Consider the following 16,970-nt stretch of genomic DNA (forward strand, 5'->3'; position numbering starts at 1 on the left):
ATCAAGAGATGAATAAGTACTTAGGAAAAAATTTCAAGAATGTTATTTTACAATAATTTAACCTTTACACAAAGCCCCCCAATATATTAAATGATAATTTTAGCAATACAGTTCTATAAATCATCAATTTTATGTGAAAGTTGCCTTTTGAATGTCAAATAATAAAGTACTACTGAAAAATATCATTCCATATATCCTTGGTCTTGAGGGAAAATGAATTTTCAATTATTATCCTTTTTTGATGTTTAGTCTATTTACATGTCAAATCTGCTATGTCAATAAGGTTCAATTTTAATTATTAGTAAGTATCTTTGGTTATTTCACTGAAAACAACAAAAGTTCCTCACTTCTCACTGAGAATGGCAAAGGTAATTTTTTTTTTCATGTTGGCTTAAAGCTCCTAAATAGTATAATACTGTTAGGTATAGGGGTATAATTATATAGATTTGGGTCCCTAAAAGAAATATGTAGACCTGCTTCTTTTCATCATAATTTCAGGAAGGAAATATATAAAAATATCTAATACTTCTAGAATATATCTTCTGAACTTCAGAAGAAAGATTAATATATGAATGTCAGCCTGAAGTTTGGGTGCAGCCAACTTATTTTTTATGACTCTGTCTTATTTAAAATTTAGTATGATTTGGATCATATCATAGGAGAAATGGTTATTACCTTTGTGAATATATCAAGACTAGGTACACAATTAGTAAATTAAATCACAAAATCAGGATTTAAAAACACTCCAACAGGATGGGAAAAATGAGTCAAACTTAACAGTTAAATGTCACAGGGTTCCATTTAAGTCCCACGCCTAAGTTAAAAAAAAAACAAATCCCAATGAAGACTTGATTTGACAGCATTCATTTAAAAAAGATCTGTAATCAATTTTAATTAATTAAAAATTCAGCATGAGTTAATGATATGGCATGGTTACCAATAACATTAACCAAAATTCAGGAGCCCACCCGCCCCAAACTGAGGTATTTGTCTTAATATTTTCTCAGCTGCCTGGACACACACAGATAGTAGACACCAGTCTTGGATCACAATCAGAAGAAAAAAAGTGACTGGATTAGAGGCTTTTCATGGGTTGCTGTCAATTACAGTAAGGACTCCAAAGTCTGTATCACATTCAAACTGGGGGCCATGAGCCCAGAGAAGAGAAGATTCTGTTGGGGAAGAGAGGGTAGCTGGAGGAAGGGTGTGATGATTTGTGTTAACTATCTGAATGGCTGTCATTTCAAAGAGGAAGTAGATGAACTAATTTTTCTCTAGTTGGCAAGTTACAGGAAACTAACTTTCAATCTGAGAAACATTATAAAATCAGAGCTGTTGAATCAGAGAAGATGATGCCTTGCCAAGTAGTCAGCCCATGTTCCTAGACAAGTTCAAAGAAAAGGATTTCGTAGTGGGGATTTTTGTTCTTGAAGGAAAGTTGAACTAATTTAAATTTAGAATAAGCTTCTGCTGTCCAGCATCTAGTGTATATGATGTATATATTAATACTTTATCAACATGATAAAGTCATGATTAACACCAAGATATGGGGGATATATCTTGGATTTATCATGGTGCTAAATACACACACACACACACACACACACACACACACACACAATTGGCTTCGCTATAAGCTACTTCAACTCTTTTTCCTCAAACAAGACAAATTCCTCATTTAATTCAGTAATTGAAACTTTACCTGCTGGGCAGCCTTTCATTCCTTCCATCCTCATATAACCAGGGCAGCATTCATATAACACAGTCCTATACATTGGAAGAAAATTAATATTAAAATGGGAGAACTACAAAGGATACATTTTGACATAAACTTAGCAAAACATATTACTTATTGCCTTGATTTATTGAGAATTTAGAAATCCAGTTTTTTTGTTTGTTTGTTTATGACCTCAAGGTATTTATATTAGCTTGATTTCTCTCTATAACCTCATGGCATGGTGGGAAAATTCCAGAATCTTGAGCCAGAAGAATGGAGTATGGTTCCCAGTTCCACTACTTAGTTGATGTGTGACCTTGAGCAAATCATTTAATAAATTTGAGTCTCAGTTTCCCCAACTATTTAACATGAATGTAATAGCTAAGATACTTATTCATGGGTAGTTGTGAATCTCAGATAAAACAATGCTTTGGAAATAATTTTGCAAACTATAAATAGCTGTAAATGTTTATTAATATAAGGTTATTAGGAACTAAGAACATCAGAAAAATTTATTAACTCACTTATAGGTAGTAAAATATGAAACTATAGATGAGAATAAAATTTCTGGCATGGAATATTGGCTTAAGGATCGTTAAAAGATAAGAATATAGAGATAAGTGGGAAACTAAATTTTCACACTGTTCTCTAATTTTAACATAAGTTCAAGAATAGTTGTTATTGGAAACATATACAGACTGTAAGAGAGCCTTATGCAAATATGGTCCCTGAAATAATTTTATTTACATGGATACCCATAAAAATAAATGTGAATATTTGGATGCCAAGGGATTGATTAAGAATTGCTTATACTTTAGCTTTAGCATATATCATAAACAATAAGAATGAGATACATAATTTTTAGTTCAGGACTAATAATACTTTATGTAAAATAGTAAATAGAAGAAGAAATTGCTAAAGTAGAAAAAATTTCTATAACACATGCTAATATTAATGCACTATACGGTATAGAATTCCAAAACAGGCAATTGCAATTTCAGATGATACTTGAACAATACAGTTGTCTGAGTTAATGCTTTGAAAGCAACAACAACAAAAAAGTAGTTTTTCCAGGAAATTTATGCTACACAAAACTCCAAGTTCCCATATTGTCAGTAGGACAAATCAGAGTAAAAATAAATCATGACTGTGCATATCTCTGTAAGTGGGAAATTTATCTTCATTTTCTGAATAGTATCTAAAATCTCATGGAAATGCCAACTGACAATGTCACTGACATTTTTTTGAAGGAGGTCTACAAAATACTATATTATTGAGTCAATATATATTGTGAGGAATATCTTTTTTTTTTTTTAAACATCTTTATTGGAGTAGAATTGCTTTACAATGGTGTGTTAGTTTCTGCTTTATAACAAAGGGAATCAGTTATACATATACATATGTTCCCATATCTCTTCCCTGTTGCATCTCCCTCCCTCCCACCCTCCCTATCCCACCCCTCTAGGTGGTCACAAAGCACCGAGCTGATCTCCCTGTGCTATGCGGCTGCTTCCCACTAGATATCTATTTTACATTTGGTAGTGTATATATGTCCATGACGGGAATATCTTAAACCTAGGAAACTTCCTGTTTTTCATTAGACCCAGTTACTTCCCCCAAATCCCCAAAGCAGCTATTCAAACAGAAGATAAACATTTCTGTCAACTGATACATAAAGTCCTAAAGATGACTTTGGAAATTTTAGCAGCTGCAACAGATGGCAAATCAGGCATTCTTCCTGTCAATGTTACTGATTCCTTTGGTTGTTTGAAACTAGCAACTAGCATTTACATTTATTCCAGAGCACAGATGTTAATGTGTTTGTGAACATGAATTTAAGGGAAATAAGCTAATATAATTAAACAAAGGAGACACTGTTATATTTCTGGTAAAAAGCCAGGCTTCAAAGCAGGAATTTTTTTTTTCTTTTTTAGTGGAAAGCAAGAAAGAATCTTGGCATAAGCTTTGTACAAGCGTTGGCATCGCTAACATATTTAGATGGTTAAAGTAAGATTGTATCGGACTTCCTTAACTTCCAGGAAGTGTGTAATAAAGATTTTCCCTAAATATTTCAAGGAGCAGGTCCTTTCTTATGTAGTTAGTGTGCCTTCCAAATAGGCCTCCTGGTAACCAAGAATACAAAGAAGAAAGCGAGAAATATCCAGAGCTTTGGAGTTCCCAACTGGGGCCTGACCTAACTCATGGCCAGGATCCTTGTAACTACTGACTTACACTGTAGTTGTGTGAATGATGCACAAGTCTAGCAGATTTATGCAAACTATTAAGAATAACGTCCAGGTCAAAAAGTAACATCGGTTAAAACTCTGTTAAGCCAACATGTGGGAACGGGCAGCAATGTCCTGTGGGGTCCTAGTCTTGGTTACCATGGGGAGGCACAGTCCAGATAAGGTTATATGCCTTGAATACATGATTCTTAGTAAAATAAAGAGAACCCTATGCATTTTAAATAGGGACCTGCACACGCCTCCTTTTCACACCAGCATATACCCAATTTGCTTAAAATAGTTTAAATTTAAGTACGATTAATGTTATGAGTTAGAGTTACTTAGTAATTTCACATGAGTTCATTCATTTTACCTTCAGAAACTCTCCAAGTATTAAATCTGCATTTCACAGGCAAAGAAACAAGACTCCAAAATGTTATGTGATTCCACAGTTAGTATTTGTAACCAATATTATTAAGTTAAGAATATGTTTTTTAACAATCCCCCAATCCTTCCACCTATTCAGAGTAACTGAAATTTAATGTTGATGTGCTTCAGATATTCTGGTTCTCAAGTCGTCCTTCACTGAGGTTGCGGTCCAAAGTAATAAGAAGCAGGCAGGAGCCATTTCTACTGTTTCATTGACTGAGAATGACATCTTTAATTTTTTTATCTATAATTCAGCTCCTTCATCTTAAAATGAAGACTCTGCACCGCATGAGTACTTATCAGCCTTTATATGTCTAGGATTATATTTCTTCTACCAATATTTATTAATTGATTAAACCAATAAGCTATCAAGTAATAAAAATGTTTTCCAACTCTAGGTGAATCAGTGAAATATATAACTAAGTTGAAAAGTAATCATCTTTTTGGCTATTGAAATAGTAATATAGTGGTGGGTTTCCATTATCACCTTTGGGGACCCCTGGGGATCTGGCAGTTTGGGATGGAATGACTGGATTAAATGAAGATATGAAACTTAAGTCCTTTCCAACTTTAAGCTTTGATGAAAACTCTGGGGTAAACTGGTGTACTTTATATAATTCCTAAATGACTGTAGGCAAACATTAATTTTTACCTGAAAACCCTGGTATTTCAGATCAATTTGTTCTTCTGGCATTTTTTTAAATAAAATGAGGAAACTGAGGCAAAGAGGTTAATTGACTTGTCTAAGATAAAAGAGACCAAACCAGGAGTAGAAATGACATAGTCAAACTGTCAGTGATTCTATACCAGATCACATGGCCATTGCCATAGATTCAGGAATAACATGAGTTCCACTAGTAGAGGGAGAAATTCAGGGAAAATTTCTTTATTCGTATGTGATCTATTTTTTTTAAGCTCACAATTTTGGAGAGTATTTTCGAGAAGATTGTGTGTATGTCCAAGGAAAGGCATGGGCATTGTGGTGTTGTCTTTGGAACTGGCACATTAAGGAAAAAATGACACTTACGTTTTCTTTCCACAGATGGCACCTTGATACCAGTTCCTACAAGTGCTGAAGTATTTCTTTTTGGTGCCCAAAATCTGTTGAAGGGCGCAGACATTTGGGCTGGAAGATGGAAGGAAAGAAAGTTAATGTCCTAATGACAACTAGTTTTTCATATCTACATGTCAGGTAGTAAAAAAAGAAAAAAGAAAAAAGTTAATATGTGGATTCGATTATCAAAGATGCAATTCTAAAAAAAGATGTGATTCTAGTCAGCACAAATCTCCTTCTGATCCAATCCTACTGAATTATTGGAAAAACTAAAGTCTATGAGAGACAGAGAGAGAGAGGAAATTATACATCTCTGAGAGTAAAATGCCTTTGTTTCAAAAGTTAACCTAATAGAATTAAACAACGTGTCGTATTACTTTTAATAGTAGGTAATTCACTGACCCTTTTAAACCAAACATGTGCTCATTTAGGGTTTGGGGGTGGCTTAGGGCTCTGGAACAATGACAGATCAGACAGCAAAATAGACAAGTTTTACCAAGTCCAAGGACACTGTACTCTGTAATTTTCTAGGTAAGCAATCACAGAAGTAAATGAATGCTAAGATTAACTTAAATAATATGGCTGCACAAAGGAAAATTTATTGCTTTGCCTGGAAGTAATTAGATTAAGACATCCTCTGCCAGAATTTTAAGTGTTTTTCTCCCTTAAAAAGAAGGAAGTCTTATTTGCTCTGTGAGGCAAGGGAACTTTGGAGCATTATGAACATCTCTCTGAGACATTGGATGTAGTGCCAAGATCCATTTCAAAAATTAATAATAAATGGTTGCTTGAGATACTAAATTATGTCTGATAACTTTAAAAATGCTAAGTTGAGTTTATTCTAAGAAATAAAGTTTTTGCAAATTGTACAGAATGCAAAATTTAAAAGCATTCTTAAATGCTTCAAAAAATTCAGGAAACTGGTTACATTACCTATTGTTTAATTTTCATAATAAATGAAATTTTCCCTAACATAATGTGAGATATTTCAAAGCTGTTTACATAATGAGAGTCTCCAATAGATTCTTTCATCTTGAAAACCTCATTCCAGAAATTTGGAATCAAATAAAAACACAAATAAACTGAATCATAAAGAAATGCCCTGTTAAATGTTGTTAATTACATTAAAATCTTACAGTGTTTCATAAAAAGCAATTATACACAAGTTTTTTGGACAGTAATCCTTAAAGTTTAAGACACATACATCAACCACAGAATACTCATTTTTTTCCTTTTTTCTTGTTACATGGTAATAAGTAGAAAAAAAAAACAAAACCTGAGGTATAAATAAGGAACTATATGTAGAATTGTACATACAACAAGCTAAGGGAAAAGAAGGTTTATAAAATCAAACCACTGACTTACCCCTGATCCCGGCCCCTGATACGGCTGTGAGCCAAGATCTTGTCATAATGACCATTGGCATTTGCAGGGTTAACCACAACGAGCAAGAACAGAGAAAATGTGGGTAAGAGAGGAATCATCTCTAGTCTCTCCGTTGCAGTTAGTCCACGAAGAGAACTGGCAGTGGGCTTTGGAGAGCTTAGAGTTTATATACATGGCAGAGTTCTGGGAGGGAGCTCTGTATCAACCTGGGAATCTGAACTCTCTCCAGAAGGCATCAGCAACTTCAAGTCGCCAGCTAGAATCTGCTTTTTCAGCTATGTTTCCTGAGCACACTGAGCCTCTTTTTCTTCTCATTATCAAAAGGATATTTATTTTAGTTTTGTATTATTTATCTTTCTCTTTATTTTTACTACCTGACTCATTTCATGTTCATATTTCCGTTTTATTCTTTTGTAATTTAGAGGGTTTTTATGGGAAATGATTTTGTTTAGATTTTAAGGATCATTCTGTAATACATCCCTTTCAGAGTGCATGTCCCTGTGCTCAGTGACAGTATGACTTGATCTTATCACATCTTGTCATATTCAGTTCACGTCAGAACTGAAAGATTATTTTTCACCAGATAACAAAGGTAGATGTAAGTTGGATAGTCACAAGGCAGTAATGGCTGTTGATTAAAACCAAATGTTGAATGGCCATAAACTCTCACAGAGTTTGGGACAAGAATTTTAACTTGCTGATGAAACATGTAGGAGGGATCACATTTTCCTTGCAATGTGTAAACTGGGGGGATCCCTCCCATTTCACTTCTCTTTTCAGATATCAAGGAATAGATAGAGTTAACATAAATCTGGTTCTGGTAAGTTTCCCTAACTTTTGAAGCAAAGCAGGAAAGAAAAACATGTGTCATTTTGTTTTTTCATTACATACAGGGCATGATGTTGACCATTTCTTGACAGCGCATCTCTTGGTAACCACCGGACAAAAGCATCCCCTGTTGGAAACAAGTATTACCAATCTAACTGCAATAGAATAATACAATACGTATTAAGAAACAGGGGCATTGCCAGAATCCTTCTTCTTCTGTTTTATCAAGAGTAACCAAAGTCTCTTAATGTTACACAGTGCAATTCCTAGCCAAGGGAATATCCACTCTCACCACTCCACACATGATACGTCAACAATTAGCTAAATAACTACAATGAGTTTCCCTGGATAAGTAAGTTACACACTATCCTAAAGTGAAAGTGTAATTCAAATATGTCTTGTTGCAAAGTGCTCCCGCTGTAGTGGCCCATCAGAGTTGTTTCCCCACTGGCAATATAGAGAAATTTTAGACTGAAACTCCATGTTGCCCAATTGGAAGGTCTTTTAGGGAAGGCTGGATTAGGCCAGAGAGGATTCCAAGTATCAGGAGAGTTATATTAAGCTTGCTATAGGATTTTGTCTTGGGGCACTAAAATAATTCTGCAATTTGCTGCTAGTTTAGTAAGAAAGCATACAATGAAATAATAAATTCCAAAATATGTTTAGAGGCTTCTTTTCAATTTGAAAATCTTGACATTAAGGTATAGAAAATGAAAGAGCAATTCAAAAGGAGAGCTGGAGAAAAGATGGTAAGGGGTAAATTATATTCTTTCCCTGGTCCCTTGCAGGAAGAAGAGAATTAATCTATCACTTATATTCCTCTGAATGGAATTACTCTAACTTTGCTCGTATGTCACTGTTTTGCTTTATACAATAGGTTTCTATTACTCTTATGTTGCGCAAATAGTAGGTGGTCAGTAATTGCTTATTGAGTAGAATGGAGAGGTTTTTTGAAAATAAGTTCTATCTGATATCAGTATATTAGCTATTAGGACATTATTGATAACAGTTATATAAAAGTCTTCAATTCTAGGCTGTTGAGACATTATAAAGTAGATTGCTTATCTTCTAAGATAAAACAATAGAATTTTGGAATTACAGGAAACAAATCAAACTCAAAATACAGAAATCCCTGCAACATCATCACTGTAAATAGTCATCCACTCTTTACTGAGATGCTCTCTAAGATTAATGCAACCCGTTTCATTTTAGACAGCTGTAACTGTTAGTAAGCGTTTCTGTAATGAAGCTGAAATCTGCTCAGATCCAATGGGGTTTGATTGGAGAGGAAGGAATGAGGTATAGAGAGAGATATAGACTTGGAAAATATGTATCAAGAGTGAAAAAGTTATTTAAATATGGTCCAGAATGATAACAGATGGACTTAACTTTGAAGATAGGGGTGAAGGCAGAATTAATATCATGTCATGTTACCTACTTTCTTAACAGCGCCTATAAATTGAAAATATATCGATTATTTTAAAGAACAATTTTGACCTGTGACCTGTGTTCCTGTGACCACAGTTTTATCCACTGGAATCAATGGCTTCCATTCACCCTGACTCCTTCTTTGGTACAAATGGACAAATAATTGCATGAGGAAAGTCGTGAAAATGGAAATGCATTCATATTTCAAAAGATGACTTCTCCTTCCTGACAGGAGGTAGAGGTTTACTTTTTGTAAAAAGCATTGTATATGCTCATACTATAAAAAGTATTCTTAAATCTTTCTTTTCAGAGTTTCAAATAATTGAGTCTTAAATGTATCCATCTCGAGCATCATATTTGGAAGTCAACAAATGCTAGCCCTCAACAAATATTTATATTCAGGGTGAGTAATGCCATCAAAGAGGATCTTGAAAATGAAGGCCAGATTGTACATATAAATTTCATGTAAATTCAGAGGTTGGAGAACATTCCAAGAGAAGGAAAATTTTAGAGTAAATATATTAAAAAAAAAAAAAAAAAAAAAAAGGCACTGCAACTTAAAATGCTGAGCCCAGCCCAGAAGGGTGATATTATAAGATATTACATAGTGGGGGAAAGTCCAAGCAACTACTTTAGCCAGGATCCTGACTTCAGGGAAGCTAATATGGAACCCTGGTCCATAGCCAACAACTTGGGGCAGGGTGAGGGAAGGAAATAGTTCCAGAGAATGGGAATACTGTCTAAGCTGTAGAGAAAAGTTTAAACATCTTGAGAGGGACACAGTTATCTCCTTTCTGAGCACTCATCAAGGTTTAATCTCTCTCTTTCACTCCACACAGGACCCTTATTCTTCTGCTTCATGAAAGGATCCTGACCCTGGGTTGGCTATGTAATTTTCTTAACAGTTTGGAGGAAGTTTGAAACCTTGGCAATTAAATCTGACTTTCAGGGTTGCAAAGTCTGACCCAGAACTGTAAGTCATTAATGAAAAAGAAATGGTTTATTACACAACCAAGGAAAAATAATGTGTTCAAAAGACAGTGACATTTGTTTCTAGCTATCAGGATGCTAATTTACTGGCAGTTTGCAAATTATCCAGTGGATCTTTGTAGCAGCCTCGTAGCCTCTGGAGACTCTGGAGACTGTGATGTGATTAAAGTATCATGCTTACTATCACCAGCATGTAACCAACATTAAACTTACCTAACAATCTCTGGGATTAGACATGGCCTATGGATTCAACAAACCTGTATACTCAAGCCAAGAGTGGATTTTTTTTTTTTTTCTAGGAACCATACTTTTTTCCCCAGCTTTATTGAGGCATACTTGACAAATCGAAAATGTATATCTTTAAGGTATACAACGTGATGATTGGATACACGAATACATTGCGGAATGATTACATACCAAACTATTGGATTTTTAAAACAGAATTTCCTTGGTTTTGAATGATCCAGAGTGGTTATTTCCCCCAGATAATTTAAAATCCCCTGTTTTTTAAATGTGTGGTCTGTGGGATCTTGGCATTTCTTAAGTGCTACTTTTCTTTCTTATTGGCCCATTTGGAAACTACAGGTAATAGAATTTACTTCTAAAAGACAATAAGGCTTTGAAGTTACTGCCACACTTTCTTGGGGGCACACTTCTCAGTGTCCAAGCACCTTGGCCAGTGAAGTGCGTAGCCTTCCTTGGTACCTGGGTTTGCAGCCTTGTAAACTGAAGTCCTGGCAAAGACCCAGAGATCTTCGCTTCCTTCAAGGGAGAGAAAACCTTTTGTTAAAATAATTAGATTATGCTGAACTCAGTCAACAGTAAAAGGAATTCAAATTAAGCCAAAAATTAAATTTTGTGATTTTTTCCCCTAATTAAAACAATCATAAAAGCCAAAATAAAATTGAACATCAATGCTCAACTTAAAAGAGGTCAGAAAGGCAATATATAGGCTCAGATATTTGTGGATGACACATTGTAAAGCCTATAAGAAGTGTCACCCCCCCAGCCATCCCCCCAGTGTATTCCCAATGGATTTCCTCCTGTACGCCCTTAGATCTTCAGGGATGCTCTGGCCAAGCATAGATAAGATAATGAAATCATAGTCAAAGAAAGAGATGACTAACTGGACACCAAAGTAAACATTAAATGATGTCTCTTTAATGTTAATTAATTTAGAAGCGAGCGGGCTTTCTGTGATAAACGTGGGTAGTGTGCCATCTTTCCTTTATACATTTAGACTCTCATTTTCTTTAAAAGCCTATCAAGTGACAGATTTCACTCTCATACTAACTAAACAATGTAACTATTTGTCCTTAGTTGAGCTGGGTGTGTATTAGCAGCATTTTTTATTAGCAGTATTTACTTGTATTTCTCTGGAGACATCTAGTGGAGAAAGTACAGTATATGTTTCAAGAAGCATAGATACAGTCTATTATGTTTTGAATAAAATAATAATTAATATGAAATTGATATGAAAAAATTTAAATAATCTACATGCATTTCAAAATGCCAGACAACTAAAGATTAATAATGGTCTCTTTTTTTTTTTTTTTTGAGTGAAGCCATCTTTATTTTATTTTATTTTTTAACATCTTTATTAGAGTATAATTGCTTTACAATGGTGTGTTAGTTTCTGCTTTATGACAAAGTGAATCACTTATACATATACATATGTCCCAAAATCTCTTCCCTCTTGCATCTCCCTCCCTCCCACCCTCCCCATCCCACCCCTCTCTGTGGTCACAAAGCACTGAGCTGATCTCCCTGTGCTATGCGGCTGCTTCCCACTAGCTATCTATTTTATGTTTGGTAGTGTATATATGTCCATGCCACTCTCTCACTTTGTCCCAGCTTACCCTTCCCACTCCCCGTATCCTCAAGTCCATTCTCTAGTAGGTCTGCATCTTTATTCCTGTCTTGCCCCTAGGTTCTTCTGACCATTTTTTTTTTTTTTTTTTTTAGATTCCATATATATGGGTTAGCATATGGTATTTGATTTTCTCTTTCTGACTTACTTCACTCTGTATGACAGTCACTAGGTCCATCTACCTCACTACAAATAACTCAGTTTCGTTCCTTTTTATGGCTGAGTAATATTCCATTGTATATATATGCCACATCTTCTTTATCCATTCATCTGTTGATGGACACTTAGGTTGCTTCCATGTCCTGGCTATTGTAAATAGAGCTGCAATGAACATTGTGGTACATGATTCTTTTTGAATTATGGTTTCTCAGGGTATATGCCCAGTAGTGGGATTGCTGGGTCATATGGTAGTTCTATTTTTAGTTTTTTAAGGAACCTCCATACTGTTCTCCATAGTGGCTGTATCAATTTACATTCCCACCAACAGTGCAAGAGGGTTCCCTTTTCTCCACACCCTCTCCAGCATTTATTGTCTGTAGATTTTTTGATGATGGCCATTCTGACTGCTGTGAGGTGATACCTCATTGTAGTTTTGATTTGCATTTGTCTAATGATTAGTGATGTTGAGCATCCTTTCATGTGTTTGTTGGCGATCTGTATATCTTCTTTGGAGAAATTTCTATTTAGGTCTTCTGCCCATTTTTGGATTGGGTTGCTTGTTTTTTTGATATTGAGCTGCATGAGCTGCTTTTATGTTTTGGAGATTAATCCTTTGTCAGTTGCTTCATTGGCAAATATTTTCTCCCATTCTGACAGTTGTCTTTTCGTCTTGTTTATGGTTTCCTTTGCTGTGCAAAAGATTTTAAGTTTCATTAGGTCCCATTTGTTAATTTTTGTTTTTATCTCCATTTCTCTAGGAGGTGGGTCAAAAAGGATCTTGCTGTGATTTATGTTATAGAGTGTTCTGCCTATGTTTTCCTCTAAGAGTTTGATGGTGTCTGGCCTTACACTTAGGTCTTTATCCATTTTGAGTTTATTTTTGTGTATGGTGTTAGGGAGTGTTCTAATTTCATTCTTTTACATGTAGCTGTCCAGTTTTCCCAGCACCACTTATTGAAGAGGCTGTCTTTTCTCCACTGTATATTCTTGCCTCCTTTATCAAAGATAAAGTGACCATATGTGCATGGGTTTATCTCTGGGCTTTCTATCCTGTTCCATTTACCTATATTTCTGTTTTTGTGCCAGTACCATACTGTAACTGTAGCTTGGTAGTATAGTCTGAAGTCCGGGAGCCTGATTCCTGCAGCTCCGTTTTTCTTTCTCAAGATTGTTTTGGCTATTCGGGGTCTTTTGTGTTTCCATACAAATTGTGAAATTCTTTGTTCTAGTTCAGTGAAAAATGCCAGTGGTAGTTTGATAGGGATTGCATTGAATCTGTAGATTGCTTTGGGTAGTAGAGTCATTATCACAGAGTTGATTCTTCCAATCCAAGAACATGGTATATCTCTCCATCTATTTGTATCATCTTTAATTTCTTTCATCAGCGTCTTATAATTTTCTGCATACAGGTCTTTTGTCTCCTTAGGTAGGTTTATTCCTAAATATTTTATTCTTTTTGTTGCAATGATAAATGAGAATGTTTTCTTAATTTCTCTTTCAGATTTTTCATCAGTAGTGTATAGGAATGCAAGAGATTATTGTGCATTAATTTTGTTTCCAGCTACTTTACCAAATTCATCGATTAGCTCTAGTAGTTTTCTGGTAGCATCTTTAGGATTCTCTATGTATAGTATCATGTCATTTGCAAACAGTGACAGCTTTACTTCTTCTTTTCCAATCTGGATTCCTTTTATTTCTCTATGTTCTCTGATTGCTGTGGCTAAAACTTCCAAAAGTATGTTGAACAATAGTGGTGAGAGTGGGCAACCTTGTCTTGTTCCTGATCTTAGTGGAAATGGTTTCAGTTTTTCACCATTGAGGACGATGTTGGCTGTGGGTTTGTCATATATGGCCTTTATTATGTTGAGGAAAGTTCCCTCTATGCCTACTTTCTGGAGGGTTTTTATCATAAATGGGTGTTGAATTTTGTCAGAAGCTTTCTCTGCATCTATTGAGATGGTCATATGGTTTTTCTCCTTCAATTTGTTAATATGGTGTATCACGTTGATTGATTTGCGTATATTGAAGAATCCTTGCATTCCTGGGATAAACCCCACTTGATCATAGTGTTTGATCCTTTTAATGTGCTGTTGGATTCTGTTTGCTAGTATATTGTTGAGGTTTTTGGCATCTATGTTCATCAGTGATATTGGCCTGTAGTTTTCTTTCTTTGTGACATCTTTGGTTTTGGTATCAGAGTGATGGTGGCCTTGTAGAATGAGTTTGGGGGTGTTCCTCCCTCTACTATATTTTGGAAGAGTTTGAGAAGGATAGGTGTTAGCTCTTCTCTAAATGTTTGATAGAATTCACCTGTGAAGCCATCTGGTCCTGGGCTTTTGTTTGTTGGAAGATTTTTAATCACAGTTTCAATTTTAGTGCTTGTGATTGGTCTGTTCATATTTTCTACTTCTTCCTGGTTCAGTCTCGGCAGGTTGTGCATTTCTAAGAATCTGTCCATTTCTTCCAGGTTGTCCATTTTATTGGCATATAGTTGCTTGTAGTAATCTCTCATGATCCTTTGTATTTCTGCAGTGTCAGTTGTTACTTCTCCTTTTTCATTTCTAATTCTGTTGATTTGACTCTTCTCCCTTTTTTTCTTGATAAGTCTGGCTAATGGTTTATCAATTTTGTTTATCTTCTCAAAGAACCAGCTTTTCTTAAATTGATCTTTGCTATCGTTTCCTTCATTTCTTTTTCATTTATTTCTGATCTGATCTTTATGATTTCTTTCCTTCTGCTAACTTTGGGGTTTTTTTGTTCTTCTTTCTCTAATTGCTTTAGATGTAAGGTTAGGTTGTTTATTTGAGATGTTTCTTGTTTCTTAAGGTGGGATTGTATTGCTATAAACTTCCCTCTTAGAACTGCTTTTGCTGCATACCATAGGTTTTGGGTGGTCGTGTTTTCATTGTCATTTGTTTCTAGGTATTTTTTGATTTCCTCTTTGATTTCTTCAGTGATCTCTTGGTTAGTAAGTAGTGTGTTGTTTAGCCTCCATGTGTTTGTATTTCTTACAGACTTTTTCCTGTAATTGATATCTAGTCTCATAGCATTGTGGTCGGAAAAGATACTTGATACGATTTCAATTTTCTTAAATTTACCAAGGCTTGATTTGTGACCCAAGATATGATCTATCCTGGAGAATGTTCCATGAGCACTTGAGAAGAATGTGTATTCTGTTGTTTTTGGATGGAATGTCCTATAAATATCCATTAAGTCCATCTTGTTTAATGTATCATTTAAAGCTTGTGTTTCCTTATTTATTTTCATTTTGGATGATCTGTCCATTGGTGAAAGTGGGGTGTTAAAGTCCCCTACTATGATTGTGTTCCTGTCGATTTCCCCTTTTATGGCTGTTAGTATTTGCCTTATGTATTGAGATGATCCTATGTTGGGTGCATAAATATTTACAATTGTGATATCTTCTTCTTGGATTGATCCCTTCATCATTATGTAGTGTCCTTCTTTGTCTCTTGCAATAGTATTTGTTTTAAAGTCTATTTTGTCTGATATGAGAATGGCTATTGCAGCTTTCTTTTGATTTCCGTTTGCATGGAATATCTTTTTCCACCTCCTCACTTTCAGTCTGTATGTGTCCCTAGGTCTGAAGTGGGTCTCTTGTAGACAGCATATATATGGGTCTTGTTTTTGTATCCATTCAGCCAGTCTATGTCTTTTGGTTGGAGCATTTAATCCATTTACAGTTAAGGTAATTATCGATATGAATGTTCCTATTACCATTTTCTTAATTGTTTTGGGTTTATTATTGTAGGTCTTTTCCTTCTCTTGTGTTTCCTGCCTAGAGAAGTTCCTTTAGCATTTGTTGTAAAACTGGTTTGGTGGTGCTGAATTCTCTTAGATTTTGCTTGTCTGTAAAGGTTTTAATTTCTCCGTTGAATCTGAATGAGATCCTTGCTGGGTAGAGTAATCTTGTTTGTAGGTTTTTCTCCTTCATCACTTTAAATATGTCCTGCCACTCCCTTCTGGCTTGCAGAGTTTCTGCTGCAAGATCAGCTGTTAACCTTATGGGGATTCCCTTATGTGTTATTTGTTGTTTTCCCCTTGCTGCTTTTAATATTTGTTCTTTGTATTTAACTTTTGATAGTTTGATTAATATGTGTCTTGGCATGTTTCTCCTTGGATTTATCCTGTATGGGACTCTCTGTGCTCCCTGGACTTGATTAACTATTTTCTTTCCCATATTAGGGAAGTTTTCAACTATAATCCTTCAAATATTTTCTCAGTCCCTTTCTTTTTCTCTTCTTCTTCTGGGACCCATATAATTCGAATGTTGGTGCATTTAATGTTGTTCCAGAGGTCTCTGAGACTGTCCTCAATTCTTTTCATTCTTTTTTCTTTATCCTGCTCTGCAGTAGTTATTTCCACTATTTTATCTTCCAGGTTACTTATCTGTTCTTTTGCCTCAGTTATTCTGCTATTGATCCCTTCTTGAGAATTTTTAATTTCATTTATTGTGTTGTTCATCACTGTTTGTTTGCTCTTTAGTTCTTCTAGGTCCTTGTTAAACATTTCTTGTATTTTCTCCGTTATATCTCCAGGATTTTGGATCATTTTACTATCATTATTCTGAATTCTTTTTCAGGTAGACTGCCTATTTCCTCCTCATTTGTTAGGTTTGGTGGGTTTTTGCCTTGCTTCTTCATCTGCTTTGTGTTTCTCTGTCTTCTCATTTTGCTTAACTTGCTGTGTTTGGGGTCTCCTTTTCACAGGCTGCAGGTTCGTAGTTCCCGTTGTGTTTTGTGTCTGTCCCCAGTGGCTAAGGTTGGTTCAGTGGGTTGTGTAGGCTTCCTGGTGGAAGGGATAGTGCCTGTGTTCTGGTGGATGAGGCTGGATCTTGTCTTTCGGGTGGGCAGGTCCACGTCTGGT

General features: G+C 35.4%; 1 protein-coding gene across 4 annotated transcripts in view; it reads right to left on the reverse strand.

Moving 5' to 3' along the window:
- POSTN (periostin) overlaps positions 1–6,935 on the reverse strand; it is a 33,985-nt gene extending 27,050 nt beyond the window's left edge. For all 4 annotated transcript variants that reach the window (XM_068526617.1, XM_068526615.1, XM_068526616.1 and 1 more), the window contains exons 1-3: positions 6,791–6,935; positions 5,399–5,497; positions 1,703–1,767 (exon numbers count right to left, since the gene is read on the reverse strand). In XM_068526617.1, the coding sequence (XP_068382718.1) occupies positions 1,703–1,767; positions 5,399–5,497; positions 6,791–6,909 (283 nt within the window). In that variant the 5' untranslated portion in view covers positions 6,910–6,935. The remainder of the gene's footprint in view (positions 1–1,702; positions 1,768–5,398; positions 5,498–6,790) is intronic.
- Between the last annotated feature and the right edge of the window lie 10,035 nt (positions 6,936–16,970).

The sequence above is a fragment of the Eschrichtius robustus genome, chromosome 18 (genome assembly GCF_028021215.1).
Source record: "Eschrichtius robustus isolate mEscRob2 chromosome 18, mEscRob2.pri, whole genome shotgun sequence".
NCBI lineage: Eukaryota > Metazoa > Chordata > Mammalia > Artiodactyla > Eschrichtiidae > Eschrichtius > Eschrichtius robustus.